The following is a 27,502-nucleotide window of genomic DNA, read 5'->3' on the forward strand; positions in this document are numbered from 1 at the left end:
TTTGGTGGAACATATGAAAATCTTGTAAAGCTCTTTGCACAGGACACCACGTTAGGGTTGGGGTCGCCCATTGGATTTTTTTATTGTTGTTAAGTGTCAAAACAATTTATTCCTCCGGCTAGTGTGTGGGGGAAATGACCCACTCTTTGTGTTATTTATCTCAAAAGTTGGCATTAATTCGAGTTAAAATGCCAAAGGAAATTCTTTTCAGGGGTTATTACCGTGGTGGGGCAAAAACCCATGTTTTTCCTAAATATGCGTTGTCTTTCTTTGCTGACCTTAAAGCCACACTGGATGTTCCAATTCAAGGGTTCTAACAACGAAACATATATTTTAATATCATTCATATCAACAAAGAGGACAAATCTATTCAACCAAAGTGTACCTGGTTTTGTTCTAGCTACTGAACAAGTTTGTTTTTAGCATTATATTAACAAATTCCTCCTGGTTCACTTCATTATCGCCATCTTTGTCAGCTTCTTGGATCATTTCTTTCAATTCTTGTTCATTCAGCTTCACTCCGCAAAGTCGAGTCACTTGTTTCAGATTAGTTAGGGAGATTTTTCCAGTCTTGTCTGCAAGGGGGAAAACATGGTATAAAATGTTTCTGGAGTTAGCCCAATAAGGAAGAAAAAGTTGATGATCAAATTTGTTCCGAATATAGTTTAACCTAATTTTTAGATCCTGTTTCACGTTACTCAAAATGAAAACAAATAAATATAATTAAAGAATAAGAGTACTCGGTTTTTGATTGATTCGTTTTTAAAAGATAGTGTATTCTAGCTGTTAAAAGGTCTGGAAAGTTCAAAGTTGTAAACTAGGTATGGGAAAAGGGTGCCATCTGTCTAGGCAGTATACCAATGCAAAGGGGTTCCTTTTTCATGAAAAATGGTATATATTAAAGGGTAAGGGGTTGGACCTCGAGGTGGAGACTTCCCATGTAAAACTTTGTTAATTACCTCCCCCCCCCCCGGCAGTATGTTTGATTAGGTGATATTATTGATAGGGGAAATTAGATGCTGGTCACTATTGGGTTAAAGGTTCAAGTAGGGTACACTGTTTAAGGGTAGCCGTAACAACACCTGAAGGAGGATAATGAGATTATCAACGTATTAAGACCTCTCCTTACATATAACACACCCTAGGAAAGGGTAGCCACACCACCGAGGTCTACGCCCCTTACTCTGTTCGAACAAAGTGTGTGTTCTTTTACATCCCACAAGAACTAGATAAGTGAAAGTGATGTAAGATGGGACCTGCGGTTTTTCGTCCGTATCTGAGAATACTAGAAAGTCTAACCGTTTGCAGATGTCATTACAAAGGCAGTTATTTAAGGACCCCGAGTGTTGGTCTGGCCGGGGTCTGAACCCGCGATCTTCCGCTCCGCAGACCGGCACCCTTCCATCTGAGCAAACCAGCCGGCAGTTAAATAGAGTTAACCATCTGAGCTAACCAGGAGGCTGTTAAAAAGGTATCCCTTTTTTTATTTTCATCTCTCTTTCATATTTGTAGGTATCAAAAGATTATAATAATTACCGTTTTTCTCTCTACAAAATCCTTATATTTTGAAGGTTATATGCAACAGAGCTGATGCTCGAATGTTGCACTTGGGCTACCTATGGTTTACGATATTAACTTGGTTTGTAAGCTTAAACCCACTGGGTGTTTTGGAACTTGTTAGACCACAATGATGCATATATGTACATTTATTTTAACTTAAAATGAACACGTGTAGTCAAACAATTTTTTTTTCCATTTAATCTGCAAACCCACAAAATATTAAACTAATTGTTCGTACCTAATTATTCGTTTTTTGTACTCTACTTTAAGGCCAGTGGAACAAAGTCATCGCTGGTGAAATAGATACACTCTGAATGTTGTACTGTTTTCGACTGACCATATTTTTTAGTTGTCAATTTCTTAAGGCACCAGCCTTGTTAAAATGAAAATTCTACCTGCCAAAATCTTATTGGTTGCTAATCACTTTTCGACTATAGTACATGTACCTTTCACCTTATTAGGGGTATTAGAATGGTAAATTTGAGACTTTGCGAGACTGCAAGACCCAGGTTTCAAAATTCGTTACCGAGGCTTAAGGCAATTCGAGGCTCCGACACGCAAAATCACCCAAAATCGAGACTTCAGGATCCACCGAAAAATATCGGGCCCAACATTTTCCAAGACCACTTTTTTCAAGGAGCCATTCTCTACCCCTCTTAGTGGTCCTTGCAGAACAGACAAAAACACACAAAGTTCAAAGATACAAAGATTCAGACACTCAGAACAGCTAAAAATTTAGACATCAACAAAACCTGGGTCGGACTGGATCGGACCAACCTTTGTAACTCGCCAAATGATAAAAGGTTAGGGCTTAAGTAATATAAGAGTTGATTATGAGTGGTCCAATCCATTACAGGCAAATTCTTACATTTCACTGAAATTATGACACAGGGGCATCAAAATGATTTCTCTTCACCCTTAACAGCCATAATATGCAGTGCGGTCATCAACCATTAAGGTTTTGCTAAAGTTGTCCTAGAAAATGCTACAAATTTTTTTTGCTTACCTGTGTCGAACATCTTGAAACCCTGTGGGTAAGATAACGTTCCATTGAATTAATACTATGTTAAAACAAAAGCTAGGAATGTACAATATTATAAAACTATCTAAACTATACCGTGAGTACATTATAAGTATGACAAAAAGGTACATCAAGGTAATAGCAAAACACCTGAATAATTTCATTGTGGACATCTCTTCCATCCCCTTGTCTTGCAATCACAAACTCCAAGAACTCATCAAATTCAATCGACCTGTGTGTACAGGCATAACCGCAAATTATTATTGATAGTTACAGGACTGAGAGGAATAATTTTCATTAAAGGTCTGTAATCATACAAGTGATAATTACCCCGTATGTAATACCTCAGCAGTGAGAGTCCAACTTTAAAATCATGAGTGTGACTACAAGCCAAATCAGGGCGAAATAAACCCTGGGGGAGGAGGGTTAAAGAGTACTCGCTATGAAGGGGTACCTTTTCCAGGCTTCAGGTATATGCAAGAATATAGTGATTTTCTGAGTTAACGTATTTGAAAAGAGTAGGAAAACTAACACACGCATTTCAAGGCTGCGACAAAGTCAAGAAAACGGGCGTATGGAAAAGCCGGAATCCGGAATCCGGAACCGGAGCCGGATACGGAAACGGAACCGGAACCGGAACTCGAACCTAAGAAATAAAAATTGGAGACGTTTCTGTCTTGAGAGTGTCACTAACAATAATTGCTCGATCAAGACTTTTCATCACCACATTATATTTATTTATTGTTATTATATTTTTTACTGTCGCATTTTTTGCCTACGGTGCAAAATTTTTCTTCGAGAATTTCATACACGCGTGAGCGTTGCAACTTGGGATCATGATTGACATGAGTACTCCTCCTCCCTTTGCGGCCTTTCCCTCACAATGGATGAAACACAGAGCCCTTTTACAGCGGTTACCACTAACACGCGCCCTCAAGGAGTTTTTTCTTCGATTCACACCTGCGTTTTGGTTGACGTCAATCAACCGTTACCATGGTTTTTCAAGCGTTGGCCTAGCAAGATTCTTTCCCCGTTTCTCCATCCTCGGAGACCCGGGGGGGAGATAGTGGGAACGAGGGAAAGTCTAAACGGGCGGAAAAATATGGCACGAAGAAAAGTAAAGAACGGCGAGAAGAGCCCCTGGGGACGATGTCTTACCAGACCAGTTCCAAACGGTCGCCGCCGTTCTGGCTTCTGATTGGTGCCAGAAAAACACAAGTTTTCTGGCACCAATCAGAAGCCAGAACGGCGGCGACCGTTTGGAACTGGTCTGGTAAGACATTGTCCCCACGGGCTCTTCTCGCCGTTCTTTACTTTTCTTCGTTCCATAAATATTTTTCCACCCGTTTAGACTTTCCCTCGCCCCCTTTATCTGCCCCTGGGTCTTCGAGGATGCCGTTTTTCGAGCACTCGGAAGAACATGCCGTTGTGTAAGACGTTTTTGCAATATTTTGCTACAGGATCTGACACCGCTTCATGTCAAGATTACGAGGAGCACGAATTTGTCGAGACTATGTGGGGGGAAACTCAAATTATCGACTTATTTACACACTCGCAACTCGTCTAAGTTCTTGTTAGTTCTGGATTCTATTCGATAACATGAAGAATGATAAGTAGATCTGCAGGTTACAAAATTCATTTCGAAAACAGCCTCCACTCAGAGGAAACCTTTTCCCTTGTCGGTGTGATATCTTTCGTTTCGTTGAATTTATACTACTAAAGACCTTCGCAATTCGTCCACGGCTCCCGTGCGTGTACTATCAAATAAAAAATAAACAACCTGGAAACCTTTACGTAAACTATAGAGAGTGTTTCGGCTATTTCAGTCAGCTCGCAGAGACCTCTTTGTTTAAACAATGTAATCCTTCATCTTATTGAAATAATTATAAACGTCGTCGCCATTCGAAATTATTCTTGTAAGTCTTCGCCCTTCATTCAGCGATGAGGGAACCTTCTCAGTCAGAGCACGTGAGAAAACCATGGAAACAGCTGATTGACGTCCATGAAAACTTAGAGAGAGAAAAAAACCCTTCGAGGGCGCGTGTCAGTGGTAACTGCTGTAAGAAAAGGTACGAGTAAGAATATAAAAGTTTTCATTCTTTTCCGTTTTACTGAAATTGAAAAAATGTTACCATTTTACAAAAGCATATCTGTTTTCGTTTACAGATCGCGACAAAGCGACGAATCGATTGAAATGTGAGTACGTGTGAAAATGTGAAGTTGTTGTGCTTGAATTTATGCTCGAGTCTGCGGCGGAACAGCATGGGCTGATTCTTTGAATTTGAGTGGTTATGTTCACTTTCCGAATGTGAGTATATCACGATCACTGTGCTGAAAATTTCGCAAAAAAATGATAACAGAGGACGCCATCTTGAATTCTATTTCCACACGGGTATCGGGTACTGGTTTCAGTGCTTCCTAGTTTACCCCGGTCTCAATTTAAGTTCCGGTTCCGTTTCCGGCTCCGGTTCCGGATTCCGGATTCCGGCTTTTCCATACGCCCCAAGAAAACATTCTGGTTTTGTGATTTATTCATATTTCAAAGACAGTTCATTTTATGGAAAGATCTAAACTAGATAAAATTGTGAAAGGGGTACCATTTGCCCATAGAAGGAATATGAAACCTGAGGTAACTTTTCGGTCTAAAGTGGTTTATAAAAGGTAAGGGGTTGGACTTCAGGGCGGAACCCTCCTGTTTTTAAACATTCATGAGTACCCCCTCTTAGGTGGGCAGCCAATCAATTTTGGGTTTGAAAAGTGGCGTTTAGATTAGTTCTTATCGCTGGAACTTACTATACCGTAGATATTATCAATTTGTCAATTTTACATTGTGGTACGACTGGACCAGCCCTTGGCTGCAATTTCTGTTAGGCAAATTGCCATCATCGCTAAGTTTTGCCTGCGTGTCTTTTTGTTAAGCATATCGATAAGGTTTTCACAGCTATCGATATTAGTGTAGACTTCGATCTGACAATTTCTACTTGGCATTGGGCCATAGGTTCTATCTACACTGGTATTCATCCACCCAAATCAAGTCAAGTTTACGGCGTGTGCAACCCAAAGTTAATAATTAATTCGTTGTTTTTAGGGCTTAAGCTTTTAGATCTTCTTTTTCACTGTTTTTGGTCAAGTTAAGTTTAATGGTAGCCTGAATTTCATCCGATTACTTCGAGTCGTTATTTCTCCCTCAGTTACTGAGGGAGTAACAACGACTCGAAGTAACCGGATGAAATTCAGGCGAAGTTTAATGGCTGTTTAATTGCTCCTTCATTGTTATCAAGTCGACTATTCTCGGAACGTTGTTACATTTTGGAGCTACTAAGTCAGGTTTCTTTCTTTAATATAGGGTATATTCACTATTAGCCACCGTCGTAAGCTGTCGTAGTATAGTCGTACTCATCGTATAGCTTGATCATCTTGTTTAGCCTTCCGTGTGATATGCATAAATAAGCAATTATGGCATTTCAGAGTTGCTACCATTAATGCGAACGTTAGCTTTAATTTTCTCATACACATCAGCCTATCCTAGATTTATTAGTTCTGTTAGATTTAATTTTCTCTGTTGTATTTCAGGCCACGTGGTTCACAAATAAGGCTTATGGTATTCGACGAAACGAAACGAAACGAGTACTGTAACTTGTGCAATCACAGGTGTCCCAAGCTCACGTTACGAGTTTGTTATGTAAGTTAACTTTCTCACAAGAGAGTCGGTGTCGCGTTACAAACGGCAGGACTTTTCCGCGTGTGGCGGGTGGCGCGTGACGGGTGACGGGTGGCGGGTTAAAAATAGATATGAAAATAAAATATTATAATAAAATATAATTATTGATAATGATATAGCTGTATGTTGTAATTTTAAAATAATTTCAACGTTTATGACTAGCTACGAGACTCCAAATAAAAGTATTGTCTTGTTTTGTTTTATCTACTTACGCGGACTAAAAAATGGGGAAAAAAACGAGAAATCATGCCTGTGAAAACAGTCACCTCTCCTTGCTCCGCACCGCAAGTGACGTTTCGTCACGCTACACGCGGTGTGTCAAATGAAAATGGGCTATGTCAAGCACGACACATGGCACGTGCCATCTCGTTTGTCTAGTTTTCTTTTTCTTCCACATCAAGACGAAAGATGATGACACTTCCCGAACTGTTTAGCCTTGTTTCTAACAGACTGCAAGAGATTCGGCCTCCCGTGTCGTAGCTCAGTTTTTGCCTTAGTATGCGGCATGATTGCCATCCTAATCAGTATTTTTAAGTAGTATTTAAAAAATGCAGATCCTTTTTGTAAATATATACAACGAGATCAATTCGCGTCCGAGACGCCACATGCGGCGAAAACGGTCCATGCTGTGTCAAAAACGTTCTTGCTCCTTCTCTGGTACGTATTAACATTGACAGCTTTTTTGCTTTAGTCTTACGAAAATTTCCTTGTTTTCTCGAAATAGACATTTTGTTCATTTTAAACTACAAGTCGGGAACCAAATTGGCAAAGATTTATCCCACCGGCAATGCAATGTTTATCCCAACTTATAACAAAAGAACAAACGCACTTGTCAAAAATCTGGGACGCTGTTCAAACATGTCGAGAAGAGAATGCGATCTTACTTGTCTGGTGGCAGGATAAATATAGCCTGCGTGGCTGGCGGTATTGTGTGGGTGCGAGATTAAAGTTTTGGCGGCGGAGCCGTGTTCCAAAAAAAAGGAGTAGGGACGAGGCGGTTGAAATATTTCACTGAGACAAGGTCCGGACCGCCGGCTGTTTTTCAGTGCTGCCTTTACTTCGTATTATGAAGAGAGTGACAGGGGTCAAACAATAACAGCCAAAAAACGACCAAATCGCTGATTTCAAACCAAAAAACACAGGAATACATCAAAAGTAAGTGTCCTTTATTTATTTTATAGAAAAATAAGTAAGAATAATGATATTTAGCGTTCGGAGATCGCAGTACTGTATTTCTCATTCAAAGTCTCAACGGTTGTTTGTAACGCGACACCGACTCTCTTGTGAGAAAGTTAACTTACATAACAAACTCGTAACGTGAGCTTGGGACACCTGTGATTTCACAAGTTACAGTACTCGTTTCGTTTCGTTTCGTTTCATTTCGTTTCGTTTCGTTTCGTCGAATACCATAAGCCCACAAATAACCTTTCATCTTTCGCACTCAATCTCGGCTCAATTGAACTTGTATGAAACATTGAACTTTATCAATCAAACTTGCATATATCGTAATCAGAACTTCTTGTCAAGTTCGTCTTTACGCACCACTCTACCCACGTTATTTACTTGGATTTGAACTTCTTATCCTACATGTGTCGTTGTAAGTTACAATCAAGAGCTTGTTATTCTGACTGTTATTGAAAGACTGCGTGAAACAGGATCCCACATGGCTCCCTGTCAAATTCTACATGCTTTATTCACACAAGAATACAATGTATTTTAACTCCTCGTAGCCTACAAGAAGTAACAGACTGAAAGAGCAATGGTGCAGTCAATTTCATTCACTGTGAGCGCGTTTCTCGAAAGTCCCGATAATTAACGGGCCCGTAAAGCTGTTGTTGTTTATATGCAAGATAGAAGTTTCAATAGTTTTGCATCTAACATGACAAAACTATCAGTTATTGAAACAAAATGGAGTATTTTGCTTGCAAGGACCCGCGCTCTTATTCCTTATATTTCGATCTGAATATTTGGTTTCGGGCCCGAAAAGTTATCGGGACTTTGCAGAAACGGGCCCCTGACATGTTGACTCCTGGTTCTGAATCGACAGTGCAAGGATGGCAGAAATCTTTAAATTTCGTCTCGCAAACTTTTGATGCGATCAAAAAATCACAAGTGAAGCGTCTGTACTCAAGATATAATTGTGTCTTCAGAGTTTTAGTGTAGGAACTTTTTGCCTCATCGACTAATAGAGCGATTTTCATATGACCTTGAAATGAAAACGCGCGAACAAAACAGAAACAACAAAAGAACGGAAATAAAACCATTTGATTGGTTTATCGAACGGATACAAAGGCACCTGGTTTTTGGTTGGTTAAGCGAACGCTCGGCTGGAAAAACTTCATGCCCGAAAAACTTTCTAGAAATCGCTCTGACGTCATACTGCAACACGACTGGTCAATCGAACAATGCATTCTCCATACCAGGGTTTTCTTTGGCGGGAAAACGAAGAGTCCATGTTTTGTTCTTTTCATCCATTGGCTGATAAAACAAATAACGAACACTTACCGAAACCATTTTTCAAAGTCATGCGAAAATCGCTCTATAGGATTCTCAAACAGATAAGCATGTGGGTGAGTGTCAGATTCAACGTGCCTACCCCCGATAGGCAATATTTTGCTCTCTTGTCTTTTACCCGTTCATAGACCCTTCTTTCATTTTCCCGTAATTTATGCCCCTGAACCGAACCACTAATAGTGAAAACCTTCTAACAGGCTGATAAATCAACATCCTTGAAAACAGGGTAGCTGACTTAAAAAGCATATAACCGGCAATAAGAATTTTTCTGATGAATTAAGAAATCAATCAGGTTTTTGTGTTACTGGTTAGTACTTACCCTGACTTGTCAGAATCCAGGTCAGCTAACAAAAACAAACAACAAGATCATTCATTTAATGCTTCTACATGTATCAATACTTTATTTTTCCATAAGCTATGTATTGCTTAGACAGGATCTACTGGCCTGGTTGGAACTCGTTCATCACTGACCAAACCCAGGATTAAGTCATTATTGTCTCAACATAAAAGTTCTTTCTCAGCCCAAACAAGATTGAAAATAAAAATAATCATTATATTTTAAAGATATTTAAAGTCCTTCAAAATCCTACTTGTGGACTTTATACATGTATCTTTCATTGAAAAAATTAGAAAAATAATTTTGGAAACTTCCTGACCTTGAACATATTTTTTGTGAGCCTAATAACACAGCTGTAATGTTCTGTTACTGAACAGTACTGCCGTGAAAACCTCACACTGAAATAGGTGTCGAAATTTCTCCCGGACTGATAACGAGATTATGACAGATTATAACACCAAAGCTGTCAAAATGAATGTTATACATGTGAACAAAAAGTCATAGCGTTTGACTTGATTACGCCCTTGCTTGACGTAGAGGGGACCAAAGTAGTCGACGCCTACTCGGGTAAACGGTGGACTGTGAAACTCTTGCTTCAGGTAATGGAGCCATTATCTGTTCACCAGGATGAGCATTCCGCTTGCGATATTTCATGCAGCCTGCCAAGATACGGCGCACGACCGAAAGACCCCGAATCACCCAGACCCTCTGCCTGATTGAAGCTAGCACTTGAGAGGGACCAGAATGACCTTGAATCCGATGATAGGTTTGGGCCAACAACCTGGTTGCGGGGTTACGTTGGCAAGATGATGGGATCCATTGATTCAAATGACATCTGGGCGTTCTCGGGTCGCTTCCCTTTGAACAATTCTGACAAGGCAACTTTCCGTGACACCAATTTCAGCGACAGACAAAGGCCCTCCAATAACAATGCCTGGAAACCTCGTAACATAACTGGACAAGCAGTTCTTCAAACGTAGCAACCCGGCAATTGCCTTTCTAAGGCTATCCCACGAGGAATAACGGGAGAACCTCGCCGCAAAACTCTCATCACAGACGATCACATTTGCTTGACCAACATTCGGCTTAAGCTCTTTGTGTTCGCCAGACAATTCCGGCAACTGAGTGGGATGCGCAGGCCAGTCCTCCTTCTTTTTCCAGAGGAAAAAGCCACATTTCCATTCTCTCTCTCCCCGATTCCTTGACCTCTCTTGAAGAAAACTCGACCGTTGATAAGGAAGGAAGTGAGAAACTTTAGCAAGGAAATCTTGCTTCGTGTACAATAAATCGCCTCCTCACTTCTTATCTATCTCAAAGCAAGCGAGACTTCACAGTTTTAGAGCGTTCTTGTTTCCTAAGGTTCCTAAGTGTCCGACGTGCCATAAACAGTAGGCAACAAAAATTCTCTTTTTCGAGTATCCACCCCATCTTCTCCTCGACAGTAGATACATGTGGGCAGCAGTTCAAACCCGGCAGATATGGCCTCAGAGCGTGGACGTCGGAGAAGTAACTCAGCCCAAGGTACATTTCTTTGCCTCAAATGCCCACTGTGCTCCAGTCCTCACTGCGTGGAAATGGTACCTCCCATGGCGCGCAGGCTGGACGGTTTCTTCCTTTTCGACACTGACTTTCACCTCGATCAATATCCGGTGTTGACCCAACTAACTCCCCATACATCGTGTTCGGCAACATAGCTCTTCGACAAAGTTAACCAAATGTGAAAAGGTGGGCACCGTACCACTTAGCGCAACCGTTCTAACCTGAGATCAGGCCCAATCTTAGCGGTTCTCATACTTTCTCTCTAACGGCTACCGCTAAAATTGGGCCTGATACAAACTCTCTCACGTTTGTGCTCGTTACGGCCAGATTTTGGCCGTAACGCTGATTGGCTGTTAGAACAATGCCACAAGATCTGATTGGCTGTCGGAAACGCCGGAAGTTGAAAGCGCTTATTCCTCGCGTGGTTGTTTTCGTGAATGATCCGTCGTCGGCGGAGAGAAGGATCGACTTTGCTGTCTTTTTTATTGTTTTATGGTCTTATGGTAGGAAAATATGCCTTAATATGTGCCACGGAAATTCAGAAAATTCTTATGGTTGTTCATATCTTCTCAGGATTTGCTTTCTTTACGGAACTAATGTGAGTGTATCGCGGAGTTGAATCCCTCTGCAAGTTATTGACCGCTAACAAGAAGCCTTTTGATTTACCAACAAACGAGTGCAAATAAAACTACTGTCCATCTTAAAACTGGTTGCATCTGAAAGTTTAGCAGGGAATGACGTCTCTGAACGGGGTACGCAAGCTGAGGCTCACTGCGAAAGAAACCTCAATCGCCAACTGTGAAGTATTAGACGAAAAATATCGCATCGCTATTCAAGGAATTTTTGTAGGCATTATTATAAAAGCTGGTGGGTTAAGGTAACAGACTGGTTGTTTGCCTTCGCTTTTTGTAAAATATAAACCAGGAAAACTGGTGTCCTCGCTTGTTGGCTGTTTACTTTTGTTTTTAAAGATTTATGTACTGAAAATCGGGGAAATTACCGAGGAAAATATAAGGTAACAGAAAACTAGAAATTTCAGTATTTTAAATCCGAGCGCGCCTAGCCAAAATAATAAAACTAGTAGAACATCGTGTTGCCGTCTTTTCGAAAACTTTTTACCTTCTATGCCAACAGAAATAACGTTCGAGATCTCCCTTAATCTCGCAAGAAGTTAAATGTGATTGTGCTGACTGCTTCCCTGCTAGCAGAGGTCTCTCACGGCGAGGCATTTTTGCCTCGCCGTGAGAGACCTCTGCTAGCAGGGAAGCTGACTGCTTTATTTGTAGCTGAAAAAATTAACAGATAAAAGCTACTTTTTAAGTCAGCCGGTCTGCATTTTTCCCACGCGTGAAAAATTTGCATACTAGAAAAACAAGCAACGGAAGTTATTTTTGGTTGGCTGATTCGCAAATGTCAATCAATCAAAAAAGTGGGCGGCAGACGTTTCGTAGAAGGTTTGTATCAGGCTCTCTTTTCGTTTCGCCTTGCCCGCCGGAATGTAATTTTCAAAGTGAAACGAAAATAGAGCCTGATCTCAGGTTACAAGCGTTCCAGCTCTATCGGCCCATTTTGGCTGCAATGAAGGGGGAGGCGCTTCATAACCTTTACGTAATTAACAGAACTGTTGATGACTCTCTGTATTGAGGAAGTCATAAGCTGTATAGCCTCTTGCTGCTGTTCAAGTATCGTTTGCACCTGTGAGGAGCTGGCGACGTCTCCATAGCAACCACTCATTGCATTTCGTGGGGGAGGTGGGTACCAGGTTTCGGCAAATGGATTCGACACTGATCCTGAGCAAGTTTTTTCCAACTTGAAATCAGGTTTGAAATTAAGCGATCGCGTCTTTTTTACACCTTCCATCCTCGATTCTTCTTTGACCACATGTTAGAACACTCCGAAGTCTTACACCTGAACAACACCGCAAATGATCCCCAACCGTAAATGATACCCAGACCGCAAATGATCCCCATTGCTATCGGGCGAGGAAAGTCAGAATGGCCTGGACTCAAGTTACTGGATCACTATGTCACATTTATTATCGCAACAAAAAGTTTTAATGAAACTGAATACTTTTAACAAATATTTGCCAAGACTGAAAAAAGGAAACCGTAAAACTACTTCTTGACAAGAAATTCCTTAAATCCTATCTATCGGATACCTCGTATCAACTTTAGAAAAGGATAAAGGAGAATTCTTTGCTTATAGATACAACATTTTCAACTTAATTGTTCCTTCGTTTCTCTTTCCCTGATTTTGTATCTTTGTCATGGTCTCTGTCTCCAGAGCAAAGGCACGGGAAACGAATAACCTTAGACCAGGCCCAATTTTAGCAACTTTTTGAAGGTATGTTTTAAAATTCCAAACGAATGTGCGTAGGATGCAGGGGCGGATCTAGGGGGAGGGTGCAGGGGGTGCACACCCCCCCCCCCCCCCCTGAGATGACCTGCGATTTTCTAATACAACTGGTATTCTGCAAAAAAAAAAAAACTATGTGGTTTATTGGTGTTGAAGTAGAGCAAGAGACAAGTGCACCCCCTCCTAAAGAAAATCCTGGATCCGCCCCTGGGATGGGTATTTGAATGGATTTGTTTTTTTGGAAAAGAAGCAAAGAAAGATTCCTCAGCCTAGTTTAATAATAAAACAACTCAAATAGACCGTATATGAAAACGGCTAAAAGGCTTTTAACATAACAAATAAACACAGATTCATTCCAGTGTTTTTATAAAGTGTTCTATCAAGGAGGCGCTTAAGAGTTTTGTCCTTCCTTTCCGTTTTCATATTTAATGCCACTTACGTTTTAACTACATACATGTACATGTATTATCCTTCCTTTACTAAAATCTAGAAAACTTTTACAAAAGTTCTGAAAACGACACGTTTTGCTATTGTACGGAAATCACTATTGCTCTCAAAAAGATATACCCCCCGGCCAAAAATTTATATGTATGAGATCGATCAGGAGCTGAAGGGTGGGGAATTCTCCCCTTCCGCATGCCCGGGGGAGGGGAATAGACCACCAGGAGAGAAAAAATTCCAAATCCCCAGGGGCACTCCCAGAGGGGGCAAGGTAACACGTCAAATTGAACCATGCATTAAGAGAGAGTAGACTGTATAATATTTTATCTTTTTACATGCAAAAAGGAACAGTATTTTCTGTAACTGTTAAGTATCTTTTTTTGACTACTACTGTACATGAAAATACGTACTGCTTAGGATGACAACCATGCTGCATGTAAGTACAAACGCTAGAAACAGAAAGCTACAGTAAAACCCCGCGTATAAGAACCTGGATTTTTTAATTTAGCCTTAACAAGTTCTTATATAAATGGTACTTAAAGCAAATGTAGACTTCCAAGGTTCTTAAAATAGGCTCTTATATTTTCATATGAATTTCATTTAAATATATTATAAACATGATAAATATCATCTCATAATATAAAACATTTCTACCATACAGTAATGCCTAAAGGCAGTAAAAAAATGTTATGTCAAGTTGCTTTTAAATATAATTAGATGATGAACTTAATTCAGCAGAGTCTACCTATACACTTTTACAGCAACTCCACTGATAAGAACCTCACTTTAGCCTTAATAGGTTCTTACGTGGAGGGGGCTTAGCATGAAAATTTTAGCCTGACAGGTTCTTAATAAAACCCTGGTTCTTATACGCAGGGTTTTACTGTATCTCTTGTGGTCTTGTAAACAGTTGCAGAAGAGCAGTCACCTTTCATCTTGACGTGGAAGACAAAAACAAACTAAACAAACAAGATCTCTGCCCCCTTTTCAGAGGCATTTACAAGCAGTTAAACAAAGAAATGAAGCTGTAGACTAGGATTTATTGCAGATACCTGTAGCTGTGAATTGCGTGATTATGATTAGACTAGTGTTGTGATAAGATAAAGTAATAAGCATCAAAGAATCTTTTGCGTTCCTTACATCGCCACAGAAATAATATTTTTGGGGGAAATTTTGTTAAAAGAAAGTTCTCAACGAGCTCCAACTAATCATCAAAAATTTTATTAGATAACAAAAATTATTGATTTCTACCACGATGGATATATAATACAGTTAAGTTATGCTGGCCATCATTCTTTTTTTCTTATATATTTTTTTGGTTTCATATTATTCTATTTTATTCAGAAAAAAAGTGCATAGCAAACTAATTTGCATATGGTTGAAAAGCAAAAGGCAAGTTTGCATGCAACATCCATCAGCATAAGGTACAACATCTGATGTACAAGCTGAAATTATTCTTTAGTTTATTGGTGGTACATGAAAGCATCAAGTTCATGGTTGGTTTGCTTTAGAATAACACAAATCCAAAAGTACATGTCAGAAAAAATAATGCTTGGATGGTAAAAAGCTGATGGAACTGCAATGCATTTCTGACAAAAATCGCTGGCAGAGACAAACATGTCTGCAAAGTGAGATGAAATATTAAAACAACGTTCTTTTACCTGCCAATTTTTGCTGTAAAGAATATTACAGTAACACTACCTCACCTATCATTTCTTCTATTGATTCCTTTGATATTTTAAACCCCAATGCCTTCATGGCCTTTCTGAGTTCTTGAGCATCAATGGACCTGAAAATAGGAGAGATTTCTTTCAAAATGTCAGGCCTGTACAGGATTATAACGTTGGTACCCCCAAGGGACATGCATCTCATGGTGGGGTTAAAAAATCAAAGATCCAACATCTCAGGGAGAGATCTGGCACGCACATATAATATTCATCAATATACTGACAATATCACTCCTTTGCACTGTGTGCTTTCAATAAACACACATGTATCAACACACATTAATAGGAATGGTGATTAAAAAATTATGCACAGTTTTAACCATATATCTCTCAAACAATTTAACATGCCAATTCTTGTTCTGATTAACTGTGAGTCCAGGGAGGTGGGGGGTACTTTAGGACTTTTTGGGTGGGGATGTGCCGCTGGGACGCTGGAACCCTTAGCCTATATCAATGCTTGTTCAAGTGAATTTTGCTACCCTATACTAGACTAAAACTCAAAACTCCCCAAATCCCCCCTATCCTAGAGTAGCTGTTTTCCAGAAATAACTGAGGTCACTAGCACAGTCCAGCCAAAACAAAACAGATTTGATTTTTTTTATATTCTTGAGTGGCAATTCCCAGTTTCCCTAGTCTAGACTAAAATCTTCAGCCAATGGATCAATCTAAATGGAAAATGATACCCTCTTCTAGACCCAAACTCTCTGATTTATATACCCTGTCCCAGAGTAAACTGCTTGAAAACGATACCTTTTGCAGCGGCACATACCTATATCACTCATATATGGCAGTAACCCCCCCCCCCCCAATGGGATGAGTCTCATGGATACAGAGCTTCCCTGTCACTGTACAAGCCATGACCACTTGATAGAAAGTCAGTTTTTACAATATCTAATCTGAGAATAAGCTCCTTGGCATGCGCAAGTGATTGCTTAATGAAGGGTGATCAATAGCACAACCACTAACCCACTTTTATCTGTATCGAACACATCAAAAACCAGCTTGAGGTCCCTGATTTCTTGTGGTGTAAGCTGTTCATATGCTCTTGATGTAACTTTGCCCTTCATGAACTTCCTCTGGTTTTGTAGTTCAGCTTCAAACAGGGCTTGCGAAAGCTGTCAGCAGTAACAGAAATAAATACGCAAAACCTCTCATTAATATTTAGACTTTTTCACAACCATATGGCACACAAGAATCATTGGTAGGGTTATTGTTACTCTTCAGTTTTCATTATCTTTTCTGCCAAAAAAGGTATCCTCTTTTCTGTTTGATTCTTTGAGAGTTTAACCATTGCTAAGCATTTTAGTAAAATTTCAAAGTTATTGAAAACTTCTTAGTTGCTGAAATAAAATCGAAATATTCTCGGTGATCGAATCTTGGCTTCTCTGCTTGGCTTCATAAAGGTCATTGTTATAACAAACTAGTTTACTTCATTATAACCTCATCATACACGTAGGAAATTAATGCCCCATGAAATTATATTAACAAAAATTTAAAAGTTTGCATTGCATTAATTTCTTGAAATTATATTTCTGTGCTGTTATTAAAGTGGAGCATCAACTTCCGCAACCTTAATTTACACTTGAAGGAGTATTTTCTCAGCGTGGAGATCCACCAGTCACAGTGAAACCATGACGAACCCTGAAAGTGGCCAGGTTTCTTTGCTTGAGCCCTATCATACAGGCTGTGGTATGAAGCCCTATAATACAGGCTGTGGTATGAAGAGCTATCATACAGTCTGTGGTATGAAGCCCTATCATACAGGCTGTGGTATGAAGAGCTATCATACAGTCTGTGGTATGAAGCCCTATCATAACAGTCTGTGGTATGAAGAGCTATCATACAGTCTGTGGTATGAAGCCCTATCATACAGGCTGTGGTATGAAGCCCTATCATACAGGCTGTGGTATGAAGCCCTATCATACAGGCTGTGGTATGAAGCCCTATAAAACAGGCTGTGGTATGAAGCCCTATAATACAGGCTGTGGTATGAAGCCCTATAATACAGGCTGTGGTATGAAGCCCTATAATACAGGCTGTGGTATGAAGCCCTATATAATACAGGCTGTGGTATGAAGCCCTATCATACAGGCTGTGGTATGAAGCCCTATAATACAGGCTGTGGTATAAAGCCTTAAATCATACAGGCTGTGGTATGAAGCTCTTTAATACAGGCTGTGGTATGAAGCCCTATAATACAGGCTGTGGTATGAAGCCCTATAATACAGGCTGTGGTATGAAGCCCTATAATACAGGCTGTGGTATGAAGCTCTTTAATACAGGCTGTGGTATGAAGCCCTATAATACAGGCTGTGGTATGAAGCCCTATAATACAGGCTGTGGTATGAAGCCCTATAATACAGGCTGTGGTATGAAGACCTATCATACAGGCTGTGGTATGAGGCCCTATAATACAGTCTGTGGTAAGAAGCCCTATCATACAGGCTGTGGTATGAAGCCCTATAATACAGGCTGTGGTATGATGCCCTATCATACAGGCTGTGATATGAAGCCCTATCATACAGGCTGTGGTATGAAGCCGAGTATCATACAGTCTGCTGTATGCCAGGAAAGTATCAAGAACAAAGTTTCCTTTTCAGATTGTATCTTTAACTTTGCATTTTCTCTTGTCTCAACAAGTTTTTCTCTGTGAGTGTCACATACATTTGCTTCATTCTGAAATGTTACTCGATCTGTCTTTTACATTAAATTACATCAATTTAATAAATTATTTGAAAGTCGTTTTCCAATAAATTTGCATTAATTCAAGTCACATTAATTTCCAATACTAGCAGCGAGACTCATAATCTGCAACGCATTTTTCGCCCCGTGGGGTTGTCCCTTATATAGGCTATATAATTATATAGGTATGCCGTGCCAAAGGGTATGTTTTTTTAGCTGTTTTGGTCTGAAATAGGGTATCAATTTTGACCATTTTGGTCTGAAGTAGGGTACAGTTTGTGCACTCTAGTCCTGAATTGGGTATGTTTTTTCGAAGAATTAGCTACTTCTTCATCATTTGGCAATAAGACCATTTCCCTTTTAATGTTTATGCCAACTACCGTGTATGTGCTGTAACAGCCTGTCATGTGTTCCGCTCACGTGCCGGGCTCCAGGGCTTCAGGTCTAAAATAGGGTAGGGAAAATCACAGATTTTGGTCTGAAATAGGGTAAAGGTTTCAAGAAGTGTGCTGGAAGTATCCCCAAGAATTTTTGGGACACAAAAGGCAGGTCATTATGCCAGGCGTTCGTTGCGGAGACCGTGGAAACTGGGACTAAGAATCTTTGCATGATCAAAGCCACACATGTTTTGCGAAGAAAGCTTAGGAAAGATTAAATTTAGAGCTTTTCTTAAACATGTCGGTCAACGAATTCTATCGCTTGAAAGCGTTGATTACTTTGGAGCAAGTGAACACTACTGAGTGGTCAAAAAAAATAAGAATCTTAATTGGCAAAATTGCGATGGTCGGGTGTTGTAAACTTAATTCACTGTATGCAAATGAGTCTTGTGATGAGCATGCAATTTATTTTCAGCGATTGAAATGACGTGCCATTTGAATCACTTTCTCGATATCTGGCAATGATGCAATTTCTCTGGAATCGAGACCCTTGAATTTTCATGTATTTATACATGCGTATAGGCTGCTACGTACTGCAGAGGTATTTTTGGGCGTCGCTTACACTCATACTACAGTGTAAATCAATTCAGAAACAAATAAAACGTATCGACATCGATAAAGTAGGAAGTAAAAAACCTTTAGTGAGTAAATCATATTTCTTGTAGAATTAATCGCCTCCTCATTTCTTGATCTAATCTCCAAGCAGGTGGGACCTGAATGCCGCTGTAAGCGTGTTCTTGTTTCGTATAATAAGGTACTCATTCAGGGTGATGGCTCTCGCTTGTTTGCATCGATCTGCATATTTACATGCAGCCTGCTGATCAATGATGGCTCACTGCAGTGCTTCTTTCACACTTGAGTGATTCTTGTCGCAAAGGTTCATTTCATTCAGTTATTCAAAAAATGCAACAACCTGCTACTTATCAGATTGGAAAATGGTTTAATAACCTGCTGCTGTAATAATTTGTGATAAATTATCAGCGTTTCTTTCTATTATTACATGTAAGACAATTTTTTTTATACAAACGGCAATCCACACTGGATCCACCTGTGAGGTAGTGAGGCAGAGATCTTACTTTCCAAGGAAAAATAATTTAATATTTTCAGGATTTCACTTTTACCTGCCAAATTGTCTGATTTTTTTTTTTGCCCTTTTGTCAATAATTTATTAACGTCCGTTTTCAAGAGGTTTTCACTTTTTCTTTTGGACTGCGTGGGAAGACCTCAAAAAATGCTCTATGAGTAGGGTCTAGACGGATGGGTCCTGATCTCACATTCCAGCTCCACTCTAGAAAATCCAGCATCCTGCTCTTTTTGTTCATCCCTTTCCCAAATCCCGTTTGTTGTTTCTAAAATAAAGTCATTAAAAAAGACTAACCACTGCCAAAGCTAATAAATGTAAAATGTTTGCAACTTCAATTGAAATTTTGAATTTATGAGACAAGGCCATTGGAAAAGAGCTGTTTACAGTGGGTAAATTGCATCTCATTTGTGTGACTTAGAATATTTTCAGGGCAAGGGAGGGTATAAGATCTAGAGTACTTTCCAGGACTCATTAGTGACTTTATTTAATGCCCTACCCGCAAATTTAAGGCAGTGTCCAGACTTTAATACTTTTAAAAAATAATTGTTTTACAATTTTAAAGAGTAGGGCCAGCATGCCCTAGTTATGGTTACTCAAAGTATTTATAGTAGTTTAATTTCGATTTTACAGTTTTAACAGTTTTTAAGTGCATTGTAAATAGTGAGTGATTTTTTAGTAAGATTATGTAAGTACAGTGTAGTTAGTTAATTTTTAGTTAGTATGATGGATGTAAACCATGTAGAAATACTGTCAATAAATTGTTATAATTATAATTATTATTATTATTATTATTATTATTATTAGTATTATTATTATTATTATTATTATTATTTATTATACGGTTTGTCATTTCGTATGGATCATACTCGCTTATGGTCCGTAAAGAGCCGTTTACAATCCATAAATTGCATCTCATTAGTAGGACTTTTCATCATGCACAAGAGGATAAACAGTTTGTCGATCCATACACGTATATATATATATATGGATTGTACAGATTGCAAAACTTGCATACAGTCCGTAATTGGCATCTCATTAGTAGGACTTGCAGTACTTTCATGGCTGCAAGAGACGGTAGACACCTTTTTCAATTAAGGTTGTTCTTGTGTACATGATGCACAATCCATTCTTCAAAGCCTGTGGTGCTTTATGGTAGACCCTTTTGTAGCCGGAAGTTCAGCCCTGTTTATGTTGATTGGAAGAATGGAGGCCATTTAAAACTGAAATTTGTTTGAAGGTGTTAATAAAAAGTGAGAAAAGCGTTTAAGAGAGCTTCCATCTCACTCGGCTGAGCAAATTCTTAAGGATGAACGAGCTGAGGAATTTAATTTTTAAAATATCACAGAAAGAAATTAGAAGCCGCTTCCTTTAACAACTCCTCATTAATTGAAGAGGGTTTTATGGCTTCTTTAAGCTGTGTCTGGGCCACATTGCTGAATATTTCAATGAAACAAATCAACACTATTCTTTTATCTTCTGTTTTTAATCTTAAAAAATTTGCCTCAAAAATAAATAAACCCATACTGATTCAACAAACCCCTTGTATTTGTTTTATAAAACTCAATCTAAAATTCTCACGTGCACAAGTAAAAATTTGCAACACTTGCATATTAGGCCACAGAGCAAAACCTAACTCAAATCACTGTCTTAAAAAGCAGCAACTGCCAAAGGCCCCTGTTTCAGTCTTTTGAAATACTGTCTTAATGTTAAACTGACATAGCATAGTCCCATGATGCAGCGTAGGCCATGACAGTGCCATGAAACATGGATCGCGCATCAAGCATCATTCTTCACCGAAGCAACCTTAATTGAAACAGGAATATGTGGTTTGTTCATGCATACGGATTGTAAAGATAGCAAAACTCGTATACAGACTCTCAAGAGTTGTGGTTGGTCTGTTTATTGCCATTTAGAGAAGGCTTCGTCGGCAATGGGGTGTGCTTATTTTTTTCTTGATTTACATGTATAGAAGTAGGAATATTTAACTCTTCTTTTGTTTTGTTTTATATTGGCTTGAAAGAACGAGGAATATTACATTTGAAGTGCATAACACTGAAACCTAGCTTCCCCGAACTGATTTTAAAACACATATTATATTACTGTATACGACAGTCGACCAATATGCCACCAATAGTCGACCGATATAATATTCCACCAACAGTCGACCGATAGTTTCATATTCTTGGGCAGCCTAGGATGAGTGCTTGTTTATTGCTTCTTCACCAAGAAGACAAACAAACATGAGAAAACTGCGTCTGACTGGCCGAGAAAAAGGAAAGTTTGAGGTCTCAAAACCTAGGATTGAGAAATCATCGGTTTCAAACAGCAAAAGCAAAATCAGCTTGTCATCACTAAGAAAAACAACGAGCCTAACCAGAAATTGACTTAAATAGTGGTCGGTGAGTGAGTTCAACAAAAATGCGAAAATGGTTTCAAAATCCTTAAACAAGGTAATACCCTGAAGCCATTATAATGTTATTTTTAGTGATGGTTAAAACTTCTTTTAGCCATACCTTAAATTGGAGTGTACATACTTGTCAAAAACCTGCAAGTTAAACTGTGACCTTCTTTTTAGTTGACATTTTTTTTCAAATGGTTATGGAGCAAATTGAAATGCAAAATCTTGTGTTTTTGAAAAAATAAACTGACAGGACAGACGTTCTGCATAAATTCCTTGCACTGTTAGGAAGTTAAATAAGTTTAAACGAAAACAACTAAAATAGTATAAGTTTATTTATACATAAACTTTCATCTAGCTAACATTATTTAAACTTATCAAAATATTCAGTCACCTAAAGAAAAATGTATGCACATTTCACTCGACAAGAACTCAAACACAGAATTTTATACAGACGATATACTGAGCAGTTTAACCCATTCGCCTCTGAACCGCCCGTAACTGCCCGTGCAGATCCACATCCTTTCTACCCTTTGTGACGTCATCAGTTTTAACGGTCAAGGACAACTTTGTCTGCTAACTTGTGCAGAGTGAAGAGATCTCTCAAACCATACCAGAATGAGCATAATTCAGTCAAGGACACCGGAGAAAGAGGCAAAAAACCATGTAACATTGACCTTAAAATCTCCAAGGAAATCTTGTTACATTGCTCACCTACCTTTCCTTTCACCTAATCCTAAGATCCTAAAAGCTTTCCTAAAAACTATTCCCACCAAAATGAAGCCTACTAAATGCCCAGCAAGAGAAAAAAAATGAGGCAAGAAAAGTGAAAAAAGAGGGGAGGAGAGAAAGCGAAAAGTAAAAGTCAAGACTGCTGTGTCACTTTTAAACCCAAAAACTATCTCGAAATTTTGCTTTCTGCACATGCCCGAACTTCGCAAGCTGATATTTTGCATCTGGATCAGAAGGCCTTGAAGTGTACGACCTGTAAACCGGTTTGTGGTAAGTTTAAGCTCTTTATAACACGACAGTGACCAGAAAACCACTCGACTAGCTTCAAAACGCGTTTTTCGGCAAAATCTCCAGGAGTGAATGGGTTAAACTCCATTTTTCAGATATACACAAGAGTAAATAGAATACTAAAAAGTAAGATAATTAAAGGAAATAAAATATTGTTAGTTTAACAAATTTTACCCTTTTCAAGCTTAAAAAGTTTACTTCTTCTTTTGGGTTCATCGCCTTATCCTTTCTTCTGTTCAGTTATTACGATCAGCTTTTCCCACAATTTTATTGTTTGTAACAGATATCCCTTTGACTTACTGATAAGTTTAAGTTTTGAAATGTTACTATTTTTAAGATTTCTATCGTTTTCCAGTGACTCAGCAGCAAATTGCCTATGTTTGTTTTTGCAAAGAAGTTGACCCGCACTAGCCTTGCAATTGTGCTCATCCCAGGGCTGTCGGGAATACGAAACTTGCCTATTAAGACTGGCTGTCATATAGGTGGAGTGTAGACTGACATACCGATTGACATGTCTACCGACAGTTGACTGATAAGGCAATCAAGAGTGGACCATAATCGGCCAACATGTTAACTGAACTATCGGCCAATAGTGCCACCTGATACTTGATCAAGGGGTTCACAAATTACACAAGATCCCAGTATTGGACATGACTGCCTGTGAAACTTCTGTCCGCTTATTTGTTGACAGTTTCAATTTTATAATCATTATCTACGTTACTCTACAGTTTGCTCCGATAGGAGCTGGTTAACTCCCATATTGCCGCTACAACATCAACTTCCCAAATTCCGAAAGACAAGCAAAAAATGCTGCATCCAATGCCCAAATTTTGATGAATCCCGCTTCCCAGGTAGCAGTCAAATCACGTTACCTGTTAAGCTATTTTGCGTTTTCCCGAATTCCGCACCGTAGTTTGGTCAAATCCTAGATGCCAAAAATACCTGTCCAGATCTAACCTGAGATCAGGCTCTATTTTTGTTTCACCTTAAAAATAACATTCCGGTGGGCAAGGTGAAACGAAAAGAGAGCCTGATACAAACCTTCTACGAAACGTCTGCTGCCCACTTTTTTATTACTTCCGTTGCATGCTTTTTTTCAGTATGCAAATTTTCTATACGTGGGAAAAATGTAGACTCGCCGACTAAAAAAATAGCTCTTATCTTTTTTTCAACTAACAATAAAACAGTCACCACAATCACATTTAACTTCTTACGAGAGTAAAGATCTTAGAGGTTATTTCCGTTGCCATAGAAGGTAAAACGTTTTCGAAGAGACAGCGACACTTTGTTCTAGTTTTAATATTTTCGCTAGGCACGCTCAATTTTTAAAATAGTGAAATTTCTATTTTTCTGCAGCCTTTATATTTCCTCGCCAATTTTCCTCGATTTTCAGTGTATAAATCTTTAAAACTCTTGGAGAAATACACTGTATATTGCAAACTTTTTCAAAGGCAAAATAAATAATAATAGTTCAAAAAAATAATAATAAATAAATAATAATGTGTCTAATGGTTCACAGCTGTCGATTGAGGTTTCTTTCGCAGTGAGCCTACGCTTGCATACCCCGTTCAAAGAAGTCATTCCTGACTAAACGTTAAAACCAGTTTTAAGATGGTGACAGTATTTTGACTTGCACTTGTTTGTTGGTAAATCAAAAGGCATCTTGTTCGCGGTCAACAACCTGCAGAGGGATTCAACTCCGCGATACAATCATATTAGTTCCATAAATGAAGCAAATCCTGAGAAGATATGGACAACCATTTGAATTTTCTGAATTTCCATGGCACATATTAAGGCAGGCCTACCACAAGACCATAAAACAATAAAAAAGACAGCAAAATCCTTCTCTCCGCTGACGGTGGATCATTCACAAAGATTTTTTGACAGTGCTATCAGCCACGCGAGGAATAAGCGTTTTCAACTTCCGATGAACAGCCAATCAGCATTGCGGCCAAAATCTGGCCACAGTGAGCACAAGCTAGTAAGACTTTGGATCAGGCCCAATTTTAGCGGGAGCACGTAAGAGAGAATGTATGAGAACTGCTAAAATTGGGCCTGATCTCAGGTTATTCTAGATCCTGTATGAGCACCATGCAGGCATGAGAAAAAATAATGCTCATTCATGTAGCGAACTACTCTATTCCGTATTTACTTCGAATTCCTACCCTTTCTCTGGAGGAAATGCCGCTTCGACTGCTGCCAGCAACACTGAGAGTTTCTGAAGCCATATGTTGAATCATCGTTCTGTTTGGAATGCCTCCAACTTGCATGGACGTTTGGCGTTCATCGCTGGACTTACTTGATTTTTTTTTTGCCTTCTTCTTTCCCTTTTTCTTCGGCATAACTATAACAATAACTATGACGTCTATTACTTGAAATTAAGTAAGTGAATCAAGCGATAAGTTTATGTATTAGGGAAAAGAGATCCTTCACACCGCCCGCCATGTTGTTTAGGTCGTTGCCATGCATAGTAGAAGCGTCATGTATTAAACATGTATTGTACCGTTGGCCAACATTTAACCTGAGATGCCCGCCGGAATGTTGAGCTATAAAAGCGTTCAAAAAGGTAGCCTGCGAGCAAGCTCTCCTATTTGGATAAGCGAAGTGAGCCTCGCGAGAACGCGCGAGCGAGGGGGCCGAGGAAAGGAGAGCTTGCAACCATCTCTCATAAATTTTCATTTCCACCCCGGAAACCCCGGGACTCCACAAAGCGTGAAAACTGTCACCGCAAACGTGCCGCAGATTAGAAAAGTGACAACCGACAGGCGAGGACGCGTAGAATTATTTATTTATTTATAAATCGCTTTCGCAACAGCATCAAAGCAATGTTTTTATATGTCTTCTTTCCACGGGGACATCGAACTTCAACGTGTCCGCTCGGATAAGAACTCACTAATTTGATTCTCGTTTCGTTTACTTTTGAAAAGTCATTCCTACTGCAGTGTAGAAGACTACTCCCCATCGCAATCACCAACAAAAACATCATATATTTGTCCGTCTGGAACTGGAGAATAGCGTTTTCCTGCACTTGGTTCTCTTAAGCTTTACTCCAGTTGCTTCCAACTCTTTCTCTTTTCCTTCTTTACGGTCACGCTACACAGTTACACTGTCAAGTACATGTGTCTGAATTTTTCTACCCAGTAGAATTCAACCGGGCGAAGAAACCGATGTTGGAAAACAGCGCTTGAATCACTCTTCACTTTCACTCTCCCGGTTTTCAGAACTAAACAAGGTGCTTGACACAAACGAATACAACTCAGTGATGAAGGGTTTTCATTTTCCTTCCACAAGAACTACAAACTCGATCCGACTTATCCTCGGCTCGCAATATTCTCTTTACGAGAATTACATCAAACGAGCCCGTCTGCTTTGAGGGCTGAAACAAGTTCTCGGTACCAATCTGATCCCCCTGAGAACCAAATTTGACACACAGACGAAGCGGGTGCCAGCTTAGCCTGTTATCAATCAACTTTGATTTCCGGAACGTCATTTTTCAGCCAATGGTATTTCCCTTCGTCTGGGCGAAGTACAAATGAAAATTTGTGAGGGATGGTTGCAAGCTCTCCTTTCGCTGGCCCCTCGCGGCTTCGCCGCTCGCTCGCGCGTTCTCGCGAGACTCGCTTCACTCGCCCAAATAGGAGAGCTTGCTCGCAGGCTATCAAAAAGGGGGGTACTTTACCATGGGGAAGATTGTAATAGAGGGCGAAAAATGACCCTCCAATACTCGAGCCCGCGTTTTTATTGGTCAATAGGTGACCTTACATGACGTACTTGCTGGGTTGTTTCTTGGTCGATCGCTTGTGAGTTGTCAACCGTCGCGTTGTAGGTGCTGTTGTACCATGCCAAAACGTTCTCCCGCAAAGAGAGATTTTAGAGATAACGGGGAGAGAAAAATAAAAAAGAGCAAAGAAGGTGCTTCTTCATCAACCAGCAAAGTGGATGAGGATTTGGTAAGATCTTTCTGTTTGTTTTCTGTTATGGCACCCCTTTTTACCTTTTCACGTATCAGGGGTAAGCTCATATGATTTCTAGTTCAACTTTTTAATACTTCCTCAGATTTTCAGGAATGAAAAAAGCGTTTAATTCACAAGGAAGCTAACATATTTATTATACTACTGAGTTGATCATCGTTAAAAAGGGAACATGTTCTTTTTTCCATGATCGAGGGCAAGCTACTACGACATATGACATGAAGAGCTTTGTTTTTGTACTAGCAAGATTTGTAGTGATATTTGGCATAAATACCACGAGTGATATTTCGAAATTGTTATGCGTAATTTTAAATTTGAGACAATTTTGAAATATCACGAGTGGTATTTATGCCAAATATCACGTACAAATCATGCTGTTATTTGTTTATACTACTACCTGCAAAAGGTTTGTAATTTTCACATGTAGGTATTTCAAATTAAGCTGAAATACCACTGCTCTAAGCCAATCAAATTGCAGTAATTTTTCATGTAGTAGTGTAAGGCGTCTAATCTGTCGATTTCCAGGGTTTACCTCGGTGTAAGAACCTGTGAACTTTTTCTTTGTTTCGCACCTTTTGTTTTTCTGCGTTCTATTGCCTGGACTTCTTTGTTTCCTCCGTTTTACATCACTTGTGCGTTTAACAGGTTCTTACACCGAGGATGAGCCGATTTCCATTTATGGAAATCAAAAAGCA

At 39.4% G+C, this 27,502-nt stretch overlaps 1 protein-coding gene across 1 annotated transcript; it reads right to left on the reverse strand.

Moving 5' to 3' along the window:
- Window positions 1-311: 311 nt before the first annotated feature.
- Window positions 312-25,296, reverse strand: LOC140945640 (uncharacterized). The gene is made up of 7 exons (XM_073394666.1): window positions 25,002-25,296; window positions 16,182-16,330; window positions 15,195-15,277; window positions 9,136-9,160; window positions 2,732-2,813; window positions 2,567-2,588; window positions 312-575 (listed from the first exon to the last, which is right to left on the reverse strand). Exons 1-7 carry the CDS (start codon window positions 25,176-25,178, stop codon window positions 397-399), a joined length of 717 nt encoding a protein of 238 aa, XP_073250767.1. The 5' UTR covers window positions 25,179-25,296; the 3' UTR covers window positions 312-396.
- Window positions 25,297-27,502: the final 2,206 nt, after the last annotated feature.

This window comes from Porites lutea, chromosome 1, assembly GCF_958299795.1.
Source record: "Porites lutea chromosome 1, jaPorLute2.1, whole genome shotgun sequence".
Taxonomy (NCBI): domain Eukaryota; kingdom Metazoa; phylum Cnidaria; class Anthozoa; order Scleractinia; family Poritidae; genus Porites; species Porites lutea.